At 41.6% G+C, this 25,321-nt stretch overlaps 1 protein-coding gene across 1 annotated transcript in view; it reads left to right on the top strand.

The window, feature by feature from the left end:
* The window catches only part of WNT7A (Wnt family member 7A), a 34,212-nt gene that overhangs the window by 826 nt on the left and 8,065 nt on the right, over nt 1-25,321 (top strand). Inside the window, exons 2-3 of the mRNA XM_050904691.1 lie at nt 243-469; nt 10,836-11,107. Of these exons, the coding sequence (XP_050760648.1) occupies nt 243-469; nt 10,836-11,107 (499 nt within the window). The remainder of the gene's footprint in view (nt 1-242; nt 470-10,835; nt 11,108-25,321) is intronic.

Raw genomic sequence — 25,321 nt, 5'->3', positions numbered from 1 at the left:
CTGCCTGCGCTTTAATTTACGAATGAGGAAGTTGGGTCCCGTTTTGGCAGGAGCCCACGTGCTCCTTATCTCTGCTCTGGCTGTGGGGAGAGGGAGAGGGAAGCGACAGGGGGAAAAGGCGGGTGTTTTCCGGGGGCACCTGCCAAAGCTGGGTCCTGCGGCGCGGGAAGGTGGCGGGAGTTGCGGCGTCCGCCTCTGGGATGAGCCTCCCCTCAGCCACCCCCGATGTCTTGTCGTTGCAGGGGTTTTTCCTCTGTGGTGGCCCTGGGAGCCAGCATCATCTGTAACAAGATCCCGGGTCTTGCCCCCCGGCAGCGGGCGATCTGCCAGAGCAGGCCCGACGCTATTATCGTCATCGGGGAAGGGTCCCAGATGGGCATCAACGAGTGCCAGTTCCAGTTTCGCAACGGGCGCTGGAACTGCTCTGCCCTGGGAGAGAGGACCGTCTTCGGGAAGGAGCTGAAAGTGGGTACGTTGCCTCTCTGCTCGCTACTAACCGGCTCCCACCCGCATGACGCCAAAAGGGGGGCACACGGGGAGTGTCAGGGGCAGAGCTGTTGGCGCTGGGAAAGACCAGCTAGCTCACACAGCTTGTGCCAGCCAGGGCAGGACCGTCACCTTGAGCGTGTTCATCTGGATGCTGTGGCTGTCATTACCGACATGACTGACATCTGCGCTTCCTCCTCGTAGGGTACCTGCCGTGGCCCTTGCTGCGGTTCAGGAGAGCACTTCCACATGCGTTAGCTTCCACCACAGTATTTCACTGTCCTGCTCTCACAAATCCTTTCTGAAAGGTTTTCCATTTGTGTGCTCAGGACAGCAGCCTTATTCAGGTACTTAAGGGTGCGAAGAAGGTGTTTGGTTCTGGTTAAAGGTAGTGGTCAGAGACCGAATGCTAAGCGGGGTTAGAATTACACTTCTGGGGTGCAGGCACCTCACCAGTGATACTGGCCTGATGTTTGTACCTGTTGGGACTAAGGTCCAGCAATCAGTCTTGCTATAAGAGATTTCCACCACATGAAATAGTTATTCTATAGCAACTATATCTAGTGCCCTCTCTCCCACCAGCAAGAACGGGTGTGTTCTGGTTTGAGATGTCAGGGCACTTATGAAAACTGTTCCAATCGACAGGCAGAAAATCCCATTTCCAGTTTCCATTTTTTTTCAGTTACTGCAACAGTACAAAATATATCAAAATTCTTAACTAAAACAGCATTCATAATGACAAACACAAATACCTGAGGAAACAGAGCTGAGGTTAAAATTCTCATACCCCTGTACTGCAAAACGCACAGTAGTGGAGCTTACTCAGTGTTTGTTGATTCCACAGCACTTAAAATAAAAAGACTGAGGAGAAGTGTTTTCCAAATACAGGTATAGCCATTTTTAGAGCCATCATTGAAAGCTAATCACTCACAGTATGGCAGTCCGCATCCAGAAGTTGAAGTTGGGATCTATGGTTTCCAGCCTTGAGGTCTTTCTGCCTCGTCCTCATCTAAAATGTAGATGCAAAAACCAGAAAAACCATCAAACAATGCTTAGCGTGATAGAAAACATGGATATTTCATGAGAACGGAAGTGACTGCGAACAGAAGCTAGAAGAGCCCCGAGCAGTCATACAGAAGCTGTGCCCTGGCTTCTAGCCTGTTGGGAAACCCTCTGGACTGGACTGGCTCCAGGCACCGTTCAGTCATACGTGGGCAAATGGCAGGATAGGTCCCTAGTACCTCATTCCTTGCATTCTCATGAAACGCAGAGACACAGCCTTGCCACGCTGCTCTGGAACTCCTGAGAACACCTGGCATTAACTGAACGTATGTTTTATCACGTGTGCACGCTGATATGTGTATTTTCCAAAACTTAGAGATATTTAAGGAAAGAACAGAAAGAGAACAAGACGACTAAATTTGAAAGCCCCGTGTGAGTTACCGATCTTTCAACAGCTTTGATAATCAAACAGAGTGAGTCAAGTAGGGAATGTAAAAACCACCCTGCACGACATTGTGAAACATCTGAAAATGGACCATTTATTCAGATTAGCTCATTGTTTCTATTCCTTGAGCTGAGCTGTTCCTGTCAGTGATCCATGCAAGTGTTTGCCACTTATGTCAGTGAAGAGTCCATTTGGATGGCTGACAGGTTTGGGCTCATTTAGTCTAACAGTAACATTTCCTTAAACAGAAAATGTGAGAAGGATTTCTTCTTCTCCAACAAATCATAAAACTGCAGAGTTATTGTGGTCTATTGTATAAACATGCACTCAGTTCCTTCCCCCCTCCCAAAATTGAATTATTTAGCTAGCGGGTTATATTTAGGTCCTTTTAAAGAAAGTCAATATTAAAGGAAGTAGACTTTGACCTGTCTTTGAGGTGATAACTCTTAATACGTTCTATCTATCCATTACGAGGCTAAGACGGATAGGGCAAATTCATCATTGGTTTCGGAACACAGTCAAGTGTTGAATGGCATCCAAATTATAAAAATCATTTAAAGAATAACCAAAAACTTCAAATTTAAACAGGTTATACATTTACATTTGAAAATAAACTTCGATAAAAATCACACAGGTTTGAAATCTGCAGTGGTGAATTTTACTTGTACACAAGACATGCGTGGTGTCTCAAGGATAAAAATACTCAGGCCCTCAAACACCATGAAATATTATAACGTAACCACTCCTGCTCAGGTTGTCTCCTTGTTCTTCCGCTTCTTCCCTATCAGCATGTATAGAAACCTAGAATATCTGACACAACTCATCTTTCTATGGTTGTAAGGAAAAGCATCTGTTCCCTGTATTTCTCTCTCTTTCCCTAATATCTCTCTGTCGGGGTGTGCTCTAGGTTACCCTTCAGAGAAATAAAGGCTAATATTTCACCCTGGTTAAAAAGGGTAACCCCTACGTGCCATAAAGCCATAAGTCAAATTTGGTGCCCACAAACAGGAGGAGATCAGGCCTGTGTGCCTTACCCTAAACAGGGAAGAGAGAGAGACATGTGACATGAAGGACCGTACACCCTATAGGACATATTTTAAGGTTACCGTGCACAAGGACAATCCAGGTTAACATTAGGACAAAGATACTGTACCCTTGTAGTTAGCAGCAACAGCTCTAGATTCTCAGTCCTTTGACACGATGTGCGTTACAAACTACTATTCAAACAGCAACTAATACATTAGTACCTTTTCTAGCATTCAAAGACTGATTGCATTTCTCGGCCAATTGCATCCTTAAAGTTATTACCTCAGAAGTACACGGGGCACCTTTGTCTTGGCACTTGCAATAAAGTCAGTGGGCCACACATGACCTCATTCTGCTTTCTCTGTTAGAGGCTTCGCTCTGCCTCCGGAGTGGCACTGATGTACTCGCTCTATGATTAGGATATGACTTCAGAATGACAGTAATGTGGCTCGCCTTGCCACTGCACTGCTGAACGTGTGCAGCGAGCAAAGTCTAATATCAATTTGGGAGGATGTGCTTAGGTAACTCTTCTGCTAATAGGATTTGCGTGTGTTAGTCCATACAAATAAGTTTCCTTGGATACCACAGATTCTTGTGAACTATTTTCCAGCCCATGATTTTGATGGCGCACCAAGCTAAATCTCTTCAAAACTAGGTTTCATTACTTCTACCTTTACTGGGTAATCTGTTTTATGAATGTTATGCAAATGCACCCAAATTATTTAAATTCTCTTGTTGACACTGCAGGGTGATTCAGGAGGCCTCAGTTCTCCTCGTGGCTGTGCCGTTGTGTGGCGGAGGGACCATGGCACTCTCCTCCTCTCTGCTTCTCTTTTCCTATTTTTAAAATGGCAACAGGGATACTAGCCATGGTGAAACACTTTGAAGTCAGTAGAAGGAAAGCATCAAACAAAATTTTCCTGTTCTAATCTGTAGCATGTGTGTATCTGTATTTTAACAAATTCACATATAATCCGTCTTCCAGTGGTAATTTAATTGTAGGGTTACAGTTAGCAACCATTTAAATTCTTCCATGCTTCATATGGTGTATTTGTGATCACAGACTTGAGTTTCCAGCTCGTTATAGCATGCTTCCAACAAGTGCACGGCATATACTGTCCGTTTCTTGTGTCATTTTATCTAGTTTGTCCTTCAAAAGAGAGATTCTTCCCTCCTGACATACTGTGGATATCTTATCATGACAGCTGGTGACAATAGTGCCAATAACATGAAGAGAAATAACAGAGTAAAAGTGACATCAGTTTACTCCAGCTGAGGACTTGGTCCAAGTATGACAGGAAATGATAAAGTCACAATCAAGATCAACACAAGGATTTTTTTTTTCTAGACAGTTCTGTAGACACCTTATTAATAATGTAAAGTCACAAAGAGAATTTTTAAAATAACCATGGAGATGGCGCAAGGCTGCAATTGTGGACACTTTTAAAAACAAACATATTTGTTACTGTGGTCAGCAGTTCTGTTCCTGAAGATGGCCACAATCAAAACCAAGGTTTTAAAGCAGGATAGGCCAAAAACTCCTGCCCACCTCTCTTCAGGTGAAATGTGGTTCAAGCCTAAACATCTGAGCAACCAGAGATGCCTTTGATAGAATCTGAAAATCAGATTTGGGCTCTGATGGATCACAGAAAGAGCGAGTGCTATGGCGAAGGCTCTTCGTCAGGTGCCTTCGTAGCCCATTTTGCAGTGTGCAACCTTGCGAACAGGTAGTCAACAGTAACTTTGCTGTTTGTGATAATCACAAGCCAAGGAGTAACTATCTCAAATACTTGCCTTAGGATATGCATACATTTCATGGTATCTAGAGGACAGCACCATATTGGCATCATAGGGCAAAAATAAAAAACCATGTCCTTTTGTCATAACTGAGCAGCACTGCCACTGTTAAATGAGACTTCCCAAGTAAAAATGATACAAACTGTTTGACTGCATCTCTACAAAGCGACAACAGCTAAGTGGAAACTCATTTCAGTGCAGATCTGTGAAAAGAAAGGCACTACAACCTTGCAGAAGCTGTCATGGACCCTGCATGGGAGAGGACGGAGGGAATCAGCCGAGGGCTATGAAGACATGTGGTGGTCTCCGAAGAGCATTACAGCAAAACTGGTTTCAACCAAGTTTTCATCCTGGTCTTACTAAAATGCATCAATTCTTTGGTTTCTTTCACACTGAAAAATGTTTCAGTATAATCACGTTGATACCTTCATCCATCTGACATTACTCATATGAATAAGGAAAGCTGAAATCAAAACAAGAATCCACATGGACAAACTAGTCTTAAAACTTTTGAGCGTAGCAGGCCAACTCAGCACCTATGTACGTTGTGCACAATGCCTTTGACTCAGGGATCATTACAGATGTACCCAGATGTACACCTTAAAACAGGAGAGGCTGTTAGCTTTCCTTTATACAGTACACTAGTAGCTCTACACTGCCCACTGGACTGAATTTAGCAGTGATTTACTTTCCACATATTAAAATAAACTTTTCTTCTACGGCTTCAACAACGTAAAGGAAGAGGGGACATTCCCACTCTTGCCTATTGAAACAAATGACAACTATCCTACAAGCCAAACTCTTAACTAGCTTGTTCAGTAGCTATCAGGAACTCTTTCTTTTGCTAGTATGCAAAAGAGAACAAGATCTAGCCCATTCTCCTATCTGGTCTGGTAGAGTTAAAAGAAAAACAATATAGTAAAACTTCATTTTGTCACTGTGTTAAAGACAAACACTTTTGAAAACATCCCGGTACAGGTGTGTTCAAGAAAGAATTTCATCTTCAATCATTTTCTAGAGCTTTTTGATTTTAAATACTGGTATAGTTTCTTGTGTCAGGTTTTAAAGTCTCATTCTTTGAATTACAAAATAACAGACCAAGTAAACAACCACTGGTAGACCATCATGAAGATGCTTGCTGTTTTTATATTGCATGGAAAATTGCCTGCACAAGTCTGTGGGAAACTAGGTTCTAAGTGCTGCTGCACTATTCAGTGTGGTCAATATTTAGAAGAAAGATGGATAAATACTCTGTTTTCTGAACCAGTGGTGTTGCCAAACCCCCAAGATATACAGAAAAGAAATCCTGTAATTAACAGGAGTCTTGCTATCTACTCAAGCAAGGTCAGAATTTGCATTTCTGTGCTAAGCTTCCAGCCCTTACAACCAGTTTTTAATGTCAGTGTCTTGCACGAGAACAGTTATTTGCAGGCAAAACAGAGGCCAGGCTGAAATACGTCCTGAACGTCCAAAACCCAGCATGCTGCTTTATGCCAAAAAGTCAATCTTTCTCAGCAGGGACTGTCACAGTAAGATAAAACATTGCCCCAAGGTCACTGCAGTTGGAATTCCCATCAGAAGGTTTTCATACCTGCCTTCAGATGTGTCTTGTGAGTACATGTTTCAGAGAAACAAAAAGATTACATTTCATTAGAAAGGTAGAAGAGCTATCTCCTATCGCAGGGTCAGTACGTGGCGTTTTCTAAAGTAAGGCAGTGGTGTGGAGGGATCAGGGCCGTCTGAAAAGGGGAAACTGTTGTTTGAACTCCAAAATACTGGCTGTGATTTTTGTAATGCACATGCCTTGAGTAGTAACTTTATAAGTTTAAAGAGGGTATTTTCAAAAATAATCACTATACCTGGAGCGTTTCCTCTCCAAGAATTTCATGTGTTGATGAAACAAACTTGAGCTGGTGAAAGCGGGCAGTGACTAAACCCTCCGAAGTCTCAGATGCCTCTTAGAGCAACTCTACTCATTTTATTTATTGGTACTAATCTTTGCAAAGAACACGCTGCCGATTTATGGGGAACTGTCATTTTCATTTCAAGTCAGTACAATATTTTAAGGCACCAAACCCCTCAAAAATTTGAACCGTTACAGAAGGGGGAAGAAAAATAGGAGGGGGATACTTCAATGATTTTTTTAAGCTACCATTTTTATTAATCATACATGCTAGGTTAAAGAAAGATAAAAATAAAAAACCTGCAAGATCATACATAGTCTACCAAGGAAGGAGGAGGCACACCCCAAAGTAGGCAGAGGATGAGTTCTGTTCTTCGTTTTTTCTAGCTATGAGTTATGACCTCTATAGAGAGATGGGAAGTAATGTTAGCTATGGCACATAATTGGCAAGGTACGTTGTATTTTCCATCTTTGTATTTTCACAATCATATTTCAGCTCATGTCATTGCAGATAACTCCCTCTCTGACCCTTTGGCTTTAAATAGCAGAAAATACAGCCCATGTTTTCCAGTGAGATAAATAGAAATTTGTCTTTTTTTATTTCACAGCTTAGTCAATTTATGAGGGGGACTGATAGGGCGGGCCAAGCTATTTAGAAACATACTTAGATCCCGAGAGGTACCGAACTGCTGAGCACCTACCAACTTCCTGCAAGTAAATCCCTCTCTATCTTGCAGGCTTAGGTCCTGTTTCCCATGCAACATCAAGGTACTGTGCTTCTTTTTAAAACTAAATTCTCATTTCTAATCAGTGTGAATGAAGCTTTTTACAAACTGTTCCAATCTTAAGATTAAACTTAAAAAAAAAAAAAAATTAAGTTAGCTAAATTAAAACCAGAATGCAGACCGCTCTTTGCAGCCGATACACAGGCAGGCCACTTGCTGATCGGCCAAAGCCCAGTCTCACGAACATTTATACACAAAAGCAAAGATACGCATGTGAGTGTTTGCAGGATTAAGGTATGCATGAGTTGTATATAATTATGCTCAGCGTTAGGAGAGCCACCTGAGCTGGTAATATTTATGTTTGCACTTACCTGTGATAACCCTAGTGCTTCACTTTATGATACCTGAGACTCTGCGGTGGTGGTTGACCGTGCAGAGCTCAGAGACAAAGTTAAAGACAGCTTGGGATTGTCATGTGCTACCCAGTGAAGGGTCTAAAGACAGGACTCCAGTGCTTTGGAGGATGATTTGCATCAACAGAGTGGAGCTGCAGAAATATTGGAAGCCATATCTGCCGTCAAAGCAAACGGAGCTGCAACGCACTGCTGACCTTATTGAAGTCCAGAAAAAACCAGAAAGAGCAGGGAGACATTTATGTCCAACAAATGAGGAAAAGCCTCTGTGTTCATACAGCACTGAAGCACTTGTTTAGACACATTTTGAGATTAGACTGAATACGGAGCAGTACTTCCTTGGTCAGCCTGCTCTAGAGCATCAACAGAAGCTCAGAGAAAACAAACGGCTGCCTGCAAGGAGCAGCTGCCTGAGCGTACCTTGTTAGAGCAGTGTTTCCCTCTGAGATCCTCCAGGCATTTCAACTGTCTCCTGAAATCAGAAGTAGAGGAGTAGTATTCGCTATTTCAAAGTGGCAGGAAAATACAGGTACTCATCCCATTTGGTTACAAAACCCCTATTACACTGTTTTGGTATCTAAAGCACTGTCACAGAAGAGGCTCAAAATGAACTAAGCTTACCCCTAGCCTGTATGCTGACATTTCTATGAGCCAGACAAGGGTAATGAAGCTTAAAGAAGTGAATCATTTATGGAAAACAGGGATAGTTTGATGCAGACGTGACAAGCCTGTGCCACTTTATCAATACTGCACAAGTGCCAAGGTACTTCCTACCTGGATCAATTCCTCCAGACACTTGCTTTGTTTACCTTGTAATCTCCTAACTTTTAGTTTTAAAAAGCTGCTAAACCTTTCCCCCAAACAAGACAAACTTATAAAATAACTTAATTTGTGTAATATATTATATGGGCAAGCTTGACATTGGATTCTGATTTTGCTTGTGCTAGTTTTATACTCTCTGCGTTGCATTTTTCTCCCCTCTAAGAAGCAAAAGAGCTGCTTAGTCTTTACAATGTTGAGTGTGTCAGATAAAAATGATCTCCCAGTGTTTTTTATTCTAGATCTTGAAAACAACTTGTGCTAGATCAGAAATCATCCAACCAAAGGAAAAACAGAACCAGATGGAAATTTCAACTCAAAATATTTTCTTGATGATGTCCCATTTGCTGCTTCATGAAACAGAAATCTGGTGTAATGCATTGCTCCCCTGTGAGCGGAGAAACTGAGACTTCTTTTTGTACCTTCCCCTGTTTATCAGTGCATTTTTCATAGTGTTGTACTTAAAATAGCGAGGATATTGTTGAGGATAAACTGGAGGAGGAACTAGAAAGCTGCCCTGCCTGGTCCTCATGGATTCACTCTGGAGTGGGACCCCACTTCCACTTTTGGACTCCCCACGCAGCCCCACAGAGGCACTGAGAGTACAACTCCAAATACACCTAAAGCCTGGGATTTCTATCCAACATTCAAATTTTCATAAAAAGCCACTAGTTCCAGAAAGCCTCATCTGCAAAGTCCGCAGTCGTAACAATTCAACATTTTACGATTTTTCTTTTTTTAAATAAGGGAAAACAAGAAATCCTTTGAGGAAGTCTGATACTTGACTACAAGTCCCTCAATAAACACAGTGCATAGCAGTATCAATGGGAATATTGCCTATGCTAATAAAAGGGCACGAAGTTGCCTACTAACAGATTTTGATTATGTCATCTTGTTTTCCATTTTACTTCCTTGCCATAAGGAAGTGAATATTTTTCATGAAAAGAACCATTTAGTGACAAGTACAGAAACCTAGATCATAGATGTGAAAGGGATGTAGCCGAGAATGAAATGCTTGTAAGATTTCTTTCCCAAGTGATTATTTTTCTGTGAAATCCAATAAACAGCAGAAATGTGCTTGTTTCATGTATAATAAACTATTGCCAGCAGTTGAGGTCTGCCAGAACTTAACTGGCAGGTGTTTGGAGAAGGGAAGCTGATCTTCCCATCTGCCTTCTCCTAATTAAGAGCCTGATTCTGATCCTATTGATGCAAGCGTACATTTTGTCATTGGAGAAATAAGAGTAGGGGTAAGTTCTTGGTTTGGGAGATCCAAGAATTTTTAAAGGGCTGTTTGATATACATGGGCAACCTCTGCAAACCTCCTTATGTTTTGAAGGGGTCCTCTCTCAGCAGAGCTGGTTCCAAAAGCTTCGCAGATCCCATAGGATCCACACATGGGAAATCCGCACACCAGAATGCAAGAAAGCTTCAAGAAGATAAATTAAATCATAGATTGAAAGTGAGAACCCCCTCAAACAAAGAGAAGCCTGTCATTATAGCCATATTGCACAAAATAATATTGGCTTAACCTCTTCCTCGCAGCCCTCTGGTGAGGCTATTACTTCGCCTTGCTTTTGTCATGGTACCTACAACAGGCCAGGATTTTTCTTCCATCCTGTGAGCAATTTTGAAATTAAACCCAAAACTTATTTCATTGAGTTTGCACAAATGTCCGTGTTGAAAACTTTGTGACACCTACAATGTGAAAAAAATGTTCCAGTTCAGCTAAAATATTTTCAGAACAAGATTTCTAACAGAGGTTGTTTTCCTGTAAAAATACCTTTTAGTGTAGAATTAAATTACTAAATAAAATCCCATTTCTGAGCTGATTTTTTAAAAAGTTGAATATGGATCTTTTAGCAATTTCACCCCCAACTCCACCTGTTTTTTCTTTCTTTTTGAGCTAGAGCATTTGCCACCCCACCCTTTTGCTATAAAAAGTTTAGTTTGACTACTTCTAATACCATTTAGAAATATATATATGAAGTCGCCTAAATAATACTTTATCTCCTACTACCTCATGGAGAGCTATCATTTTCGAGAGTGAACATCCACAAAAATCAATACTTAGAAGAGTAGAGACCTGCTTATGCCTGCAGATTTACAGCACTTCTAATAATAGCTTTCTGATGTTTGCACCACAGGAGCTTGCCTATCTTTTTCTAACTAATGTCACCATGTTGTATAATGTATTTACGGCACTGTTTTAATTTCAGGTAGCAGAGAAGCAGCATTCACATATGCCATCATTGCTGCTGGAGTAGCACATGCAATCACGGCTGCCTGTACACAGGGCAACCTGAGTGACTGTGGTTGTGACAAAGAAAAACAAGGACAGTACCATAAAGAGGAAGGATGGAAATGGGGAGGCTGCTCTGCTGACATCAGATACGGAATAGGATTCGCCAAAGTGTTTGTGGATGCCCGGGAGATTAAGCAAAACGCAAGGACGCTCATGAACCTGCACAACAACGAGGCCGGGCGGAAGGTAAGTACCTCTGCTCTCCCCCAGATGCGGCCATCTCCGGCCTAGGATTGGAGATGGGGTTAGATCATGTACAGTGCATGAAAACTACAGTGCGCTTTAATGCTAACCTCCTTTTACAGTAGACAAGTAGGCACCTTTGCAAGTTACGCAAGCTTGTTGGACCATCTGTCCATCAAATATTTGTCTAAATGTTACTCTTTACAGCTGTAAAAAGAAAAAAGCAAACAAACATTTTATCTGCAAAGTCAAATGGTACTTATGATAAAAAGCTTGCCTGCTACTGTGTGAGTGAATGGGATTCTCGTCAGGTTCAGACATGAACTTCTCACTCATTTGAAAAGGGATCATTTTCAACCCAACTGTTTAAACCTTGCTCTTTGTGTGAGGACTACCTGTACAAGGAGAAAAATACTTTAGCAAAAAGACCACAGGCTGACTCACTGTTACACCATTATATGGATTTGGTTTATCATTTTGCACAGCAGGATTCCCACCCCCTCCCCATTCTTTGGGACCAGGTAGCTGAAAGCAGCTACTGCAGAACCAGCACTCGGGAAGACAGGAATTCAGCAGCTTCCAACACACGCGTTTCCTGGGGATCCTGGGCACCGAATGCCCCGGGTTTGCTGCCTTTGCCATTTGCTACACTCGGCCAGTTTTCTGATTGTCAATGGCAGCTGTTGCAGATGTGAGACCCAATCTGAGCTGTGCTCCTCAGATCCTTGCAGGTCAGGCATTCCCCAGCATACGTCAGAGCAGTCTCAGTGGTGGAAGGGCTCTGATTTACAGCAGCTAGGAAAAGCCAGGGGATGTCTGTATGCTCCCCATACAGCCGTGTGCAGGTACAGTCCGGTGCTGCTCTCTGTATGGGAGTTACCATTTTGCTGATCACATCTTAGAGAACGAATGTAAATCCTCTTGTTTTCTTAGCTCTCTATTTTACCTTCTCCACTGCTTGTGCTCCTGTGCATTAGTACTGATTTTAGCATTATGTTAGTGTGACTTAGAAGCAAATGGGAGAAGGAAGTTAGGAACAGCAGTTAATTTGTGGATACTATTTTTGTTGTGGTAATTACCTGTAGGCTCTGAGACATCTCCACTTATGCTGGAGCCAAGCAGATTGTATTGAAGAAAAGCCATTTCCACCCCAAACAAAAGCCTAACCCTTCTTTTATTTAATGCTACTGTAGTAGTTTTATAGGTGAGATTATGGTTTTTACTCTGTCTAGTATCCCCAGTGCCTGTGTCCAGCTCTCTAGTGCAAACATTGTACTTCAAAACACTAGCAAAATTAACACTGAATTCTGAGAATAATTCAAGGTCTAACCATTAATATTTGCTAAACAAATGGTCTGAGAACTTTATTACTTGGCTTCTGGTAGGATGAAGGCATATACTGAAAAGCCTGGTAAAATACCAAGGCCCACAGTCTGCTCTGCTATACAAGCATAAATCCACTGAAATAAAAAATAGCAGAGGAGTTCCACCTTTGTGGGAAAGCTACTTCCTTGAAAGGTCTGCTTTTATTCGATAGGTGCTGGCAGTAAAAAATTACCAAGAAATGACACACCAGCCTACAGAGGACTGCAAACATAGATGGAACTGGCTACCGTCTAAAAAATTTTTTCCAATGCAAAGCTCAGAGATATAGATAAAAAAAGAAGTTGCATTTTTTGTCTCCATTATCACCTGGATATGGACCTAGGGTAGAGGAGGACAGCCATTGGTCCTGGAGCTGGCCTGTGGGAAGGCAAAGCATTCAGCAGCCTCCCCTTGAGGACATGAGCTCCTTGTGTGTCTCACCTATATGTGCACAATTTGCTGTCCTAAAAGATTATGCCTGGAAGATTCAGCTCTACGCATTGTTATCTGGGAGAACAGTGGTGCGTGCTATCTCTGGCGATCTGCCATTTCTCCAGCAGGCTCAGGAACTGTTCTGATCTAGAGATATTTCTACGCTTCTTCCTGCATCCCTTACAGAGCAAAATTACTGATCTTTGTTCGAACAAATCTCTATTTGAAATCTTCAGGGAAAAGAGAGAGTAACATGACTGAGAAGAGGCATGTTGCTCCACCATCCTGTAGAGAATGAATAAATTATGTTTTTGCTAGAGAGATTCCTTTCAGGCTTTGCTCTTATGTGAAAGATCACAGTATTTAAAGACAATTGGCAGAAGGAGGCCATTACGGGTATTTGGCAAGCTAGGTCTCTCACAACCTAACCCTTTCACAACAAAGACTGTCTTGTTTTGAGGTGGTACTCTCCCTTTTGGAGCAATATGGATCTTATCAGGCTCCACACAATCTATTCTTGGTGGCTTTCCTCTGGGCTACAAATTCTTGTCTAGTTTTACTCGCCCATGGCTAGGTTTTTGATGATATTTATGCACCTAGGAGACAGACTGGCACCTACTGGGCTTCCAAAAATAAACTAGATGTTCAATTCTTATTGACTTGTTATCTTTACCTACCTGCTGTTCAAAAGTCAGTCCCCTCTACTTCTTTGGTCTTGCAATGCAAAACTGCACTGTGTGCTGTGCCCACTCCCCTGGGCACTCACGAATGACCTGTGAAAAGGTCCTTCTTTAGGATGACACCAGCTGCAGGTGATTCAGGATGCACTCTAGTAAATCACACATATATTATTATCTAATTGTCTTCTTGAGAATCACTGGTAAATTCATCTGTTCCATCTTGGCGAGCAAGAGATGGCAGACTTTGCACTGCAGCAGGCAGGCCTGCTGGGCTTACCGGGGAAACTGAGCATAGGTAGGACTGCATGGTATAAACCAATAGAGAACCACCAGGAAAAGCCTGATCCAGACTTTTTGGAGATCTCAGTTCAAGACTTTCCACCTTCTCATAGTCTTGTTTTACCTAGGCAGATGTCTCTCTGCTTCCTGCGGCGCCAACAACAGTCTCTCTCGACCTACTGAATACTTGACCCTGTCAGAGCAATAGTACGATTATCTGTCAGCTCTTTCTAGAAGTAAATGAAAACTGACTGTGTCAAATGTGGCGGATTTTAGAGGTCATAGGTGGAGAACATCCATGTTCCTTTTCCTCAACAGCCTTGGTAGTGCAATGCTTGAAAAATACTTGCGTGCACACCCAGGATGCAGTGAGAAGCACTCCCACCTGAGATCAGCGTGTGTGAAATGTCTCCATTTCCAGCTGCTCCCACGCTGCAAACTAATGCCAGTGACGCCAATGGTTCCTGCAGAATGAGCACCCATGATGCCTCCGCTGCTGAGGTGGAGCGAGTAACAGTTTTCCCTACTGTTAAAGGACAGAGCTCTAACTCTCTGCTTGTCTCTCTGTCTTGGCGACAAACCACCAGGACTCAGTTTTGTAGCACGTAGGCACAGCTTCAAAGTTCCCAGGCTTCTTGGAAGGGAAGGGGCAGAGTTCAAAACAGGGGTCGCATACACCCGACAAAACTGGCCCCAAGCAGCCCGAGAAGCCTCACATCATTTGTCAAACCTATTGGAGAGCAGCTATTTCTGACCTCCAGAAACAGAGTTTAGGGTGTCTTTCCTCTTTGAATTAGTATTTCCTGAAATGCTGATTCACTGCAGGAAGAAGCAAGCAGTACAGGGAGAACAGGAGGAGAATTCCTAACAGCTGGGTCAGAAAAGAGAGATAAAGCTTGAATTAATTTAAAGGCATAATCCTAATTTGCCCTGCAAACTTCCATGTGAGGGGTTATAATTGCAAGACTGAATTATCTGTTAGCAAATTTGTCTTCTCAAGTACAAAGTTAATTAAATTACTGTAAGTAACACAATAACGTATGTCTGAGAGATATTTATGCTCCAGGAAATAAAAATGTTATTCTCCAAGTTATCCTGCTAAAAAATAGCAAAGTAGGTACTGAAAGGTTCTACATATTTTGGCTGTAAACTTTTCATTTTGACAGCATGGCGAGGTACATGACCAGATTGCTCTCTCCTCTCTTTTTCTCTGTGACATTGAAATTCCACGAATGGCATCTTGCATCAGCGTTACATCATATTAAGTATAATGCAATATTATGAGTCACTGTTATAAATCATGGGCACAGGCTGCATTAGAAGGCTTTTGCAATTCAAGAGCACATCAAGGTGGATTTTTATTCAGCGTTTCTCTTTGGAGGCATACCTAGGCGCACTAACTTTGCAATGTATCTTCATCCTCTGAATCAGTAGCATTTCAGTTTTCCCGTTCAGCTCTAAGGCTCATAGGAGAAAAGCAGTACGTGCCTAACAGAGTTGCTGCAAATATCAAGCAAAGCTATGAGAAACCAGAAGCTGTTTCTGAAGTGGATCATGCAATGATCGTAATAGACTGAAGTGTTTAGTATTTTATCCTTTAGGGAAAACTAATAATGTTGAAGTGGAACACCAGCATTTGGAAAGCATGGAGTTCAGGAGTTCTCCCAAGCTATTCTGTGAAGTCTACACTTATGATGCTTACCCCCTTTACTTGCTAGCATCTCTGACCTCAGAAGGAGATTACTGCCATATAACTTTCCTGAACTTCTTCCAGTTCTTGCATAGTGTGCAATCACCACACCACTGCAAGAATTTAACTGTCCTCTAGAGGAGACAGCTATTTCTACTTCGTTCAAGATACCTTGTACTTTAACTAGCCTATTAGCCTGACTACCAGAAGCAGCACAGAACACAAGCTCTTGCAGATGAACCACTTGAAAGGTTGTAAGCATCTACCGTGTTGTTAGAAAAGAGACAAGACTAATAAAAGAGGCTGCCAAACCATTTAACATTTATAATTTTTCTGAATATAGGCATGAAATTCTGGAGGTTTAATAGTTCTGCCTGAACTAAGTTTTAAAGCATGTGAAAACATGGCACTATTCCTGCTTGCACCCGCGGCTCAGTTCAGCTGCCTGCAGCAGAGAGGGAGTGCAGCTTGTGGGCTTGCAGCCCCGCTGGGGTGGCCCTGCCCGAGGAAGACCACAACCTTCCAGGGGAAGGCCACCAGTCCAGCGACTCCTGGTAGGAGCTCTGTTTCCAGAAGATGATCAGGGATGCATACTGCCTGGCAAGTGCAGCGCTAGCAGGGTACAGTCGGTGTGCCAGGAGAACACGGGGCCCGTAGCGGAGCCAAAAGATTCCTTCCCACATATATGTACCAGCTGTAATCTGGCCCTAAGCAATCTCTGCAGGCAGCACAACTGGCTAATAGTAACCAAAACCATGTACTTCTGTATTCAGCTGTCTCTCAGCTCCATCAGAAAGAATGTCTCTAATGGCACACGCACACCAGAATAAAGCTCGCCTGTGTCTGGAGCTGCTGAAAATTACCATAGACTCCAGAGAGTCTAGGAGACCAGCTTCGAGCAGAACAGAACTGGGTGAGGCTGCCCTGATACTCCTGGCACCAGCCATCAAGTGATATTATAGTATCAGCAGCACAGCCACGTGTTTCTTGGAGTTCAGAACTTAACAGTGCCCTGGCAATTGCACTTAACATTTTCCAACGGTTTTTAACTTTTTTTTTTTTTTGGCATGGGTATAGAAATGTTCCCGATTTTTGTATTCAGAAGCTTCTAGTTCTTAATGTTAGGGATGCTCCTTAAATACAAAGCTAATGAATTAGTTTCCTCTTTACTGGTAGATACTAACTACTTGTGAAACGATCACAGCTGTGGTACATTCCTGATTTAGAGTGGCCTGAAGTTGGAAAGCATTTTTCAGGAGTAACTTTCCACTTCTAGTTACAAGTTCCTGTGAGGGATCCTGAAGAGAGAAGCATACCCAGGACTAGTTGTGATGCCCGCTTGCTCAAGAGCTTGTTCATTTACATCCAGCTCCCCTTACTACTCCCTCACTTGGACCTCCATCATCAACAGATGTGTTGAGCGCCTAAGAGCAACAAGCACAACGCTTAGCCCTGTGCTGCACCTGCAACACACAACTGACTGAGCCCTTTCCGAGGTTTCTTGCCTGGCTGATAAGAGACCAGGAAAAGGGCTCCTATGCGCCTATTCCCGTAGGAAGATGGAGAGCTCGGTCTGTTGGCAGGTAGGTGCCCCTTGTTGATAGCGGCAGTAGCAATTCTGACAGACTTCAACTGTAGCTGTTTAGACCCCTGACAGCTGAGGTTGGTAGACATGTTAATATGGAGCCTGACGGTGGAGAATGGGGCAGAGCAGTAGCACAAGTGTAATGGAGATAACCATGCCTAAAACACCGCGCAAACAATCTTCAGCCAAAGCAACACACAGCACTTCCACTCACAAAGCAATAGTAGTCTTAACAAATCAAAAATGTGGCTCCACTGCTAAAATGTCATGTAACATCTAGAAAATCTGCTGTTAGGTGCACCAACTATGCCTGTGTAGAATGTCCTGGTAGCTGGCTTGCTTAGTTAAGCTGTACAATATTTTGCCTAGATTAAACTGGGCAGACGGCGAAGGTTTAGGAGAAGGTTTATACATGTGGCTTGTGCCTCACTGTGACCAGATGGAATATGTGAAAAACGTTTCTGACAAATCTCACTGACGTGGCTGTAAGGTACAGGCAAAGAGAAGGAGTGTCCACCCACAGACCTGGGTCCAGTTATAGCACGTTATCCGAGGTAAACCCAGTCCTGTCCCACCCTACAGTTCCTGTGCTTCACAGCCCTCCTGCTCACAGTATCTCCCTTCTCTCCGAGCACTCCAGCCTCGAGGCCTGGCACCACAGCTGTAGGTCAATGCAATTAGAAAAGGAGCGTTAGATGCAACAAAGTCTTTCCTGACAACTTCGTTACCACACGTTTGCTGGGGGGCACAGGATTTCCAGAAAGGCCAAGCACTGAATTTGGAGGAAGTCCAATTCACTGAATGGGAAAACTCCCACTGAGGTTGGTGGGACCACAGGGCACAGCTGAGTGCTTCCAAAAGCCCATCCCTACTGAGTGTTTGCAGCGCACAACAAGACTCTGCTGGGCAGTTTCCTAGGTGTGAAAAAAAAAATATACATCCTGTGCACTCTTACAGTATTTTGTTTGTATTTGAAAGGATCAAAGTTCTATTTTATGGCTTTCCTACTTTTTTTAGATAATAGTCTTAAAACAAGTCCAAACTTGACAGACAAGCTCTGCGTCTTCTCAACAGCCCAGAGTAAAGATAAAGGGAACATTAATGTTAGACTAAATTATGAGAGGGAATTGGACTGCACAAGAACTGTAATCCACAAGAATGAATTTTCATTCCACTTGTCCTCCACTTTCAGCTAATCAGAAATTGTGATACATGGTCCTACTTGTATTTTGGCTTTCAACTCCCTCCCATATCTTATGTGGTTGAAAACTGAATTCCTGATTTACGCTGAAGATTAGGGAATGATAAATGCTATCACTTACCTGCAGTTGCAATTTTAGAGGATTCTGGCATTATGAGCAAAACATGCATTTCATGTATATGATCACTAGAGCTGACAATCTGTCATGCTGCTGACAAAGATAGCTGAGACTGAGGGCCAGGGTCTGTTAATAAATAACAAAGATCTCAAATTCCAAATTTAATATCATGCACCTTTTATAACTGAAATAATCAGATGCTTGCTATAGTGATTAATTTGCTCAGCAAAGCCACTGGCTGGGTCACACGTTTTTGGACATTTTCTAATTTAATTCAGTCTTTCTCATTGGACGGTTAGCAACATTTCTCACAGGGCATACACTTGTCATTCAGTAGAGGGGAACATCTTCTAGACGAAAATAGTTGCTGTATAGATTATTCAGTTCTCCCAGTGTTTTCAGCACCTTTGGATGGGACCCTTGGTAGAGTCTTCAGTGTCTCATGTTGCAGAACAAAAGCCCTCATTTCTAAACAAATATTACTGATTTGAAACAAATGCAGCTATCACAAAGCATAATCACTTCAAAGCAAATACGCGCTATGTTTGGGTATTGTAAAACTTATGCTGATCATGTAATAAAAGTTATAAGGAAGAGAAAACATAGTGCCTATTAGCCTTAACTCTGACCTATAAGCATGGCTGTTTTGCCTTGTATTATTTCTATTAACCTGTGCTTTTTGAAGTTTTATTGAGAAATTAAATCAGAATCCAAAATTTTTGAGGTTCATACCTAAATTTCGGCCTAAATTGTTGCAAAATTTTCAGAAATAACTGATGAGCACAGTTCTGCTTCTCCTGTATTCCCCAGATGACATTTGTCACTTCAAATTTAGGTTTCCAAACCTACGACTGATTTCCTTGCATAAAACTAGACGCTTCCGTCTCCATATTTTAGCAATTTTAGCAAAACCCAACAGAAGACAGGTATTGGCCAAGTTCGCAGGAAATGAATGGTTAGGCCAGGCTATTCACTGAGAACATTTTTAATACACAAACAGGCAGTGTTTATACTACACATAAAGTTTACACTCAGTTATGCTGGAGATATTGTACTGTGCAGTCTCATTCATTACGTCTCTGACAAAGTATACCCATTCATCACGTAACTCTAGGTTTGCGTGGTTGAATCTCTGCTGCCATGCTGTGTCAACAGGGACAGAAACTGGAATCTTCTGCAGTTACAAGCCAAACCTCTAGAGTCTGAGCTGAAAGCATCTCCAGGAACATTTCCAAGAGCCTTGCAATGATGAGTCAGTAACATGAACTCAGTTACCTGGGCTAAGTAGAGACGTTTGGAACAATACATAACAGAGGTTTTGGTAAAGATGAAAGTTAAACCAAGGTTTGGTTCAAGTGCTTTACTAGACACTCGGTGGCAGAAAACTCTGAAGTCATGAAGCCCTGAACACTCACCAAAAGCAATAATTGCTAGCATTTGCTGTACAAATGGAACAGACTTTTGCTTTAATGGAAAGGATTTCCAGGTATTTTGAAGTAAACAATTAAAAAATCGATTAAATGAAGAACAACCTTTTAGTCCAAGGACACAAACAAGGCCTGTTTTGGTACTGGAAGAATGTAGAATGGATCTATTAAAGGATAAGAGTTTCAGGTAATTGCAGAGAGGATGCTTGGCTCTGCACGCCCAATTAGTGCCAAAAGGCAGTAGTATTAATTTGCATTAGAACTGGTTGTTGGAATGACCCTGAGCCTTCTGGTACTTAAAAGTGAGCTGCACCTAATGGAGTACGTTTGGTCCTCTGGGGCAAACAGAAGGAAAGTGTCAGTATTCACAAACTCTAAATAAGATCTAAGCCAACATCTATTGCTAGTGCTCTAGCAATAGGTTCTCTTGGTAGCGTCAGCTGGTGGCCTACACTAAGGAAACTAGCCTTGCCTTAAGCATACTAGGTCTTACACTAAATGTAAGATCCCACACAATTATGAGTACAACCATGTATTCTCTTACAGGGCTATTCCCACATGAGATTTTAATTGAGTCATAGCACATACTGTTATCTTTGGGTATATAAATCCTGCAGTCATAAAACAATTAACTATTGAGATGGTAGGATAGCGTGTAAATAAAGAAGTTCAATAAAGCGTCAAGAATATGTGTCCAAAAGGCTTGGATTAAGACCTTGGTTAAAAAGAAAAGCTCCAGGAAATTAAACAATGAAACAGTGGAGATGCTCTCCTGCAAAAGCATGTCTTCCAGGTGATGGCAAACTCTTTGTGAATTGCCTGAATCAAACAACACTAGTGTTCACACTGCCACCTGGAGTATTTATAGGATCTGTATCCTCCCTGTGGTCTTTTATTTCACAGAATTTTCTTCAAAATGTCTACCCTTCGTCATATTTGGTTGAAATTACCAAAAAGGTGCAGCCGTTACCAATGGGACATGAGAAGATAGGAAGGCAGAAGGGAACCAGACACCAAGTGAGCACTTAGACTTTGTTTTCTCAGGAAATCAACCTGGGAAGTCTGCCTTGCTATAGCTGAGGCAAATTTAGACTGAAAGGTGTAATCAAAGTCTTAAAATATTTTCCAGAAAATTATAGATTTAGATAAGTATGCTAAGGAATACCTATTCTAGAGTTATACTTTATATTAAGGTTCCCCTTAAAGAGAGATTTATAAAATTAATATCTGATTAATACATTAAACGTGTGCTACAGACATGCATGGTTTCTTTTATTGACGGGTTTATGTACTGGTGAAACTGGTGCTTAGAAGCTATTGTTACAGGCATCCTATGACCTTCTGAACTAAAGAGGTAGAGCAATTGGTTAACCCTTTGTTAAAAACATCAATCTTGGTATCAAGACTCATTTATACATGGCTTATAAAGAGGAACTAGTAATGGTATTGTTGGATGTTGCTATTTAACTCATCTGTAAGTAGTAAACAGGTAGATCTATTAACAAAAAGCCACAGCTATGTCTGGTCTGGAGGGTGAGCTGACCGATTGAGGTGAGCTGGCATTGGAGGTGAGCTGGCAATTACATGCATCAATACGGTAAACCTCAAAAGCGAATTTCTGTTAATACATGATTGCTCGCCTGTAAGACAAAAGCTTCAACTATTGCTTAAAATACCTGTTAGAATGAAAAGGAGAAAATCTAATAAGCCAGGTAAGCAAGACAGAAAGCCAAAGAGGTTTGCTTAGACTGTGCTAGGCATTATGCATAAAATTAGGAAATTCCACTTTCTCCTGTATAGGAGGAAATTTTCATTGACAACAGGCCAGAAGATCCTTGTTAAAATTCTTGGCCTGGATACGGGCATGCTGATCTTGGCAGCTGCTAGGCTACAGAGATAGGCTCTGCTGGTAGGATCTTATCTCTGATAAGTGGAAGCTATTTGAAAACATGGAAGTGTGGATCTATTGTCCCAACTGCAACTGGAGGGGGAAAACTCGTATGTATAAAACTTAATTTGAAAGTCATCTTTCTGGAATAATTATTCTCACAAACATATTACAGTTAGCACCAAAATCATGTTACTTTATGATAATGTGAATATTTTGAATTGTAAACACAAAGTGCGTGGAAATATGTTCACAAAACACAATGTGTTATTGTGACTAACTTTCTGCCTTATGATAACTAAAATAATTGCATGCTGATTAGCTGGAGGAGTAATGGGAAATTTCTCTTAAAATGACAAGAATAGCTATCACTTTCCTGAGCAGCTGTTGCTTGATGTGCCAGTGTGGTGATATCCCACCCAGGGTACAACCATCCTTGGCAACGGGCTTGAAGCCTCTGCCACAGTCTAGGTCATGTTCTTGCTGCAAAATAGTGTGACTGAAGGGAATGGAAGTGAGTTGGAGATAGCTCAGGTGCTCTTTCCTGCTGAATAAATGGTAGGTAGGCAGAGCGGGCAATGGGTACACCTCCAGTGTCATTTACCAAGTTGTGAACAGTGTGTTAGGTATTAGGATTGAATCTTAAAGATGTTTCTCTGTGAATCAAACATGAAGATACCTCGTGCTTCTTTCTAGACCAAAGGAGTTAATGAAGAAGTTAAGCTAAGAAACATTGCGTTTTTATAAAGGCAGAACTGAAAAATTAATGTAGAAGGACTTTGAAATCACCTGAAAAGCTTGATAGAAAGGAAAAACATCCTTTGTTTACTAAAATTAATGGCTTGGAGAACTAAAATTTATATAAGTTTTTCAGCATAAGAAATACGCCTTGCACAGTATTATTTGCTGAGTACCTAAGGGTTAACTCTCATAGTTTGGTATGCAACTAAATGAACCTATAATTAACTGTGTGTGGCTATTGGTTAAAAATGTTTGGAAGCAATATGAAGTGATATTATTTTGCAACTAGTACTCCTGCCAGTACCTGGCTTTATTAGTTTAGCACAAGAGGTGTTTTCTGATTAGTTGTCTGGAACAAGTAAGACTGCTCTTTTGGTTTCTATCACTCTTTGGAAACTTTTCTCTTGACAGCTTAAGCATTTGTCAAAATGCTCTACCTGGTTGCTCCCAATTCTTTACTATACAATGCCAGCACCACTTCATTTGAGTGCTTCACTACCAGTGGGGAGAGTTACACGGAAGATGAAGTTTAGTAGGAATGAGTCAACCCTGTACCATTCCTCTCTCTGTGTACATTAGCTGTGATGAGGATGAATTCCAGTTGTGTCATTTCCTGTTTTCCCTACGGTTTTTTACGTGAAGGATGACTCAGGCTCCTTGACATAGCCCAAAGCGACATCCCTGCCTGAATAACCCCCAAAACTTTAACTCATTGTGTTCCCAGACTGAGAAGCGTAAATAAGTTTAGTTCATCTTATCTGGGAGTACTTCCAATTCCTTCAGAAACAGCATGCTAAAACATAAAGTATAAGCACAATTACTTTCTTTCTTTCTTTTTTAAAAAAACCCACTCCATCCTACATTTTAATGACAGCTTGATGCATTGACATTTAGAAGCCCAGAGTATGGATGAAGATCACTGTCCCAAGATCAAAACTGAAAACAGACACACTGGACGTAGGATGCTAGAAGAATTATATTGACTTCGAAGAGGTCGAGGTCGGCAGACATCACTCAGTTAAGATTTCATTGACTTCATTACTCTGATCCATACATTGACTGCAGCACTGAGCTCCTAGACTGAAGTAGGGATTAGGGAAAATGGAGTTTTTAACAATGGACGTTGGTCATCTTTTTAATACATGGCAAAATACCGCACAGGTCACTATTTTAGAGAGGCCTGTTTTAGAAGTATCAGTATTTTGGAGTGATTTTTAATTTTTGACCAGAATGTAAGGGAAGTAGATACGATCTAAGAAGAAACATTATGTTGGTAACGTGTCCAAATCCAGAAAAATTGCTGTCTCATTTTCTTTGTAAACTGTCTTAGTGTCAGTGAACACCATGTTGTTTCTTCATTTTCAAAACTCCTCGATCATCATCTTTTATTCACTTCTGGCATGAACATGCTAGCCGGTATCTTTTTGGAGAGGAAGATACGTACTGTAGAAAACTTATGTAGTGATAAGAAGGTAAACTAGATAATATAACCAACAACTCTATCCGTAATTCTGTTACACCATCCCCCTTTCCAGTCTATTTTAGCTTCATTGTACAAAGTGCCCAGGTAGGCCAGACAACAAGACTATTCAGTATTTCACAAGCTAAAATCCATCATATCCACAGTGTCAGTTTTGCTTGGACAGCAGCAAATAACAATCCTAGATAAATTTTCCCTTAATCTCACAGTCCCATTTCAGTAAGGGGCTAGGAAATCACACTTTCACTTATACAAATATAGAATATAAAATAACATGTTGAATGTCTTTAAGACAATTCAGCTATATTCCAATAGTAGTGGGTGAAAGCACATTAAAAGAAACCAGATTTTTTTCAGAACTATTTTTTCCAAGTTCCTTTTTATGACTGATCTTTAAACTTCCTACATGATGACACTTACTTGGCACTGCATTGATCCAGTCTAATCTAGGTGATAATGGGTCTCCCAAGAGTTATTTTTTAAAAACAAGTAGTTTATCAAACACATTGACAGTTATGTTTTCAAATTATTTCAATTTTTTTCTGTTAAAATATTTGCCTTGCTTTTAAATAGAAAAATCCGCAAAACCAAAATGGAAGTCAGACCAGTCTTGCAGACAGATGTACCAAGAAGCCATCACAGCAGTAACCCCTCAATAAACTGTCAAGCCAACTTTCAAGTACTGAGCTTTTGTCACTAGCAACTTAGAAAACAGAAAGTCCCACACCAGGAACCCCCCATGTCACAGCCTATTTGCCAACAGACAGTAGGAACATGCTACTTTCAGGCTATTTCCTGATATAAAACTTACCTAAGCATTAGTTTGGTAATCCGTAGTTGAGAAAAACTTTTATAACAGGACTTCCTGCCAACAGGAGGAAGGGTGGGTGAGAAGCTTTTGGATTTGATATTACACAGAAAACTTTGTCACCCACCACGTCCCTTAAGAGTGTGCGAAACTCAACCTAAAGCTCACAGTTCCAGCTCATGAATTAATGGTTTCAATTTACATTTTGATGACCAGAGAGAGAGAGAGAGAGACGAGGGTGCAGGTACTTTCTCTGTGGGGAAAACTGGAATGTGTTCATGAGAGATGTAAAAAGGCAAGGAATCCCACAGACTAGCTTGCAGCTGTTATCAGATATGATGGAAAAGGGAGGGGGTGAGGGAGAAGAGAATACCTGGCATGAGACCTGCTCTGAGGAGGGACTGTCTGACGTGGCAGCGTGGATTTCTGTGCATATCATTCCTCTCAAATCTGTATCAGATTTTGCTGAGCTATTAACATCAGGTGTTGCCACATCATGCCCACTATCTCTGCAAGCAGTATC

This window comes from Gymnogyps californianus, chromosome 13 (genome assembly GCF_018139145.2).
Source record: "Gymnogyps californianus isolate 813 chromosome 13, ASM1813914v2, whole genome shotgun sequence".
Taxonomy (NCBI): Eukaryota; Metazoa; Chordata; class Aves; order Accipitriformes; family Cathartidae; genus Gymnogyps; species Gymnogyps californianus.
This window is presented reverse-complemented; position numbering and strand designations above follow the sequence as displayed.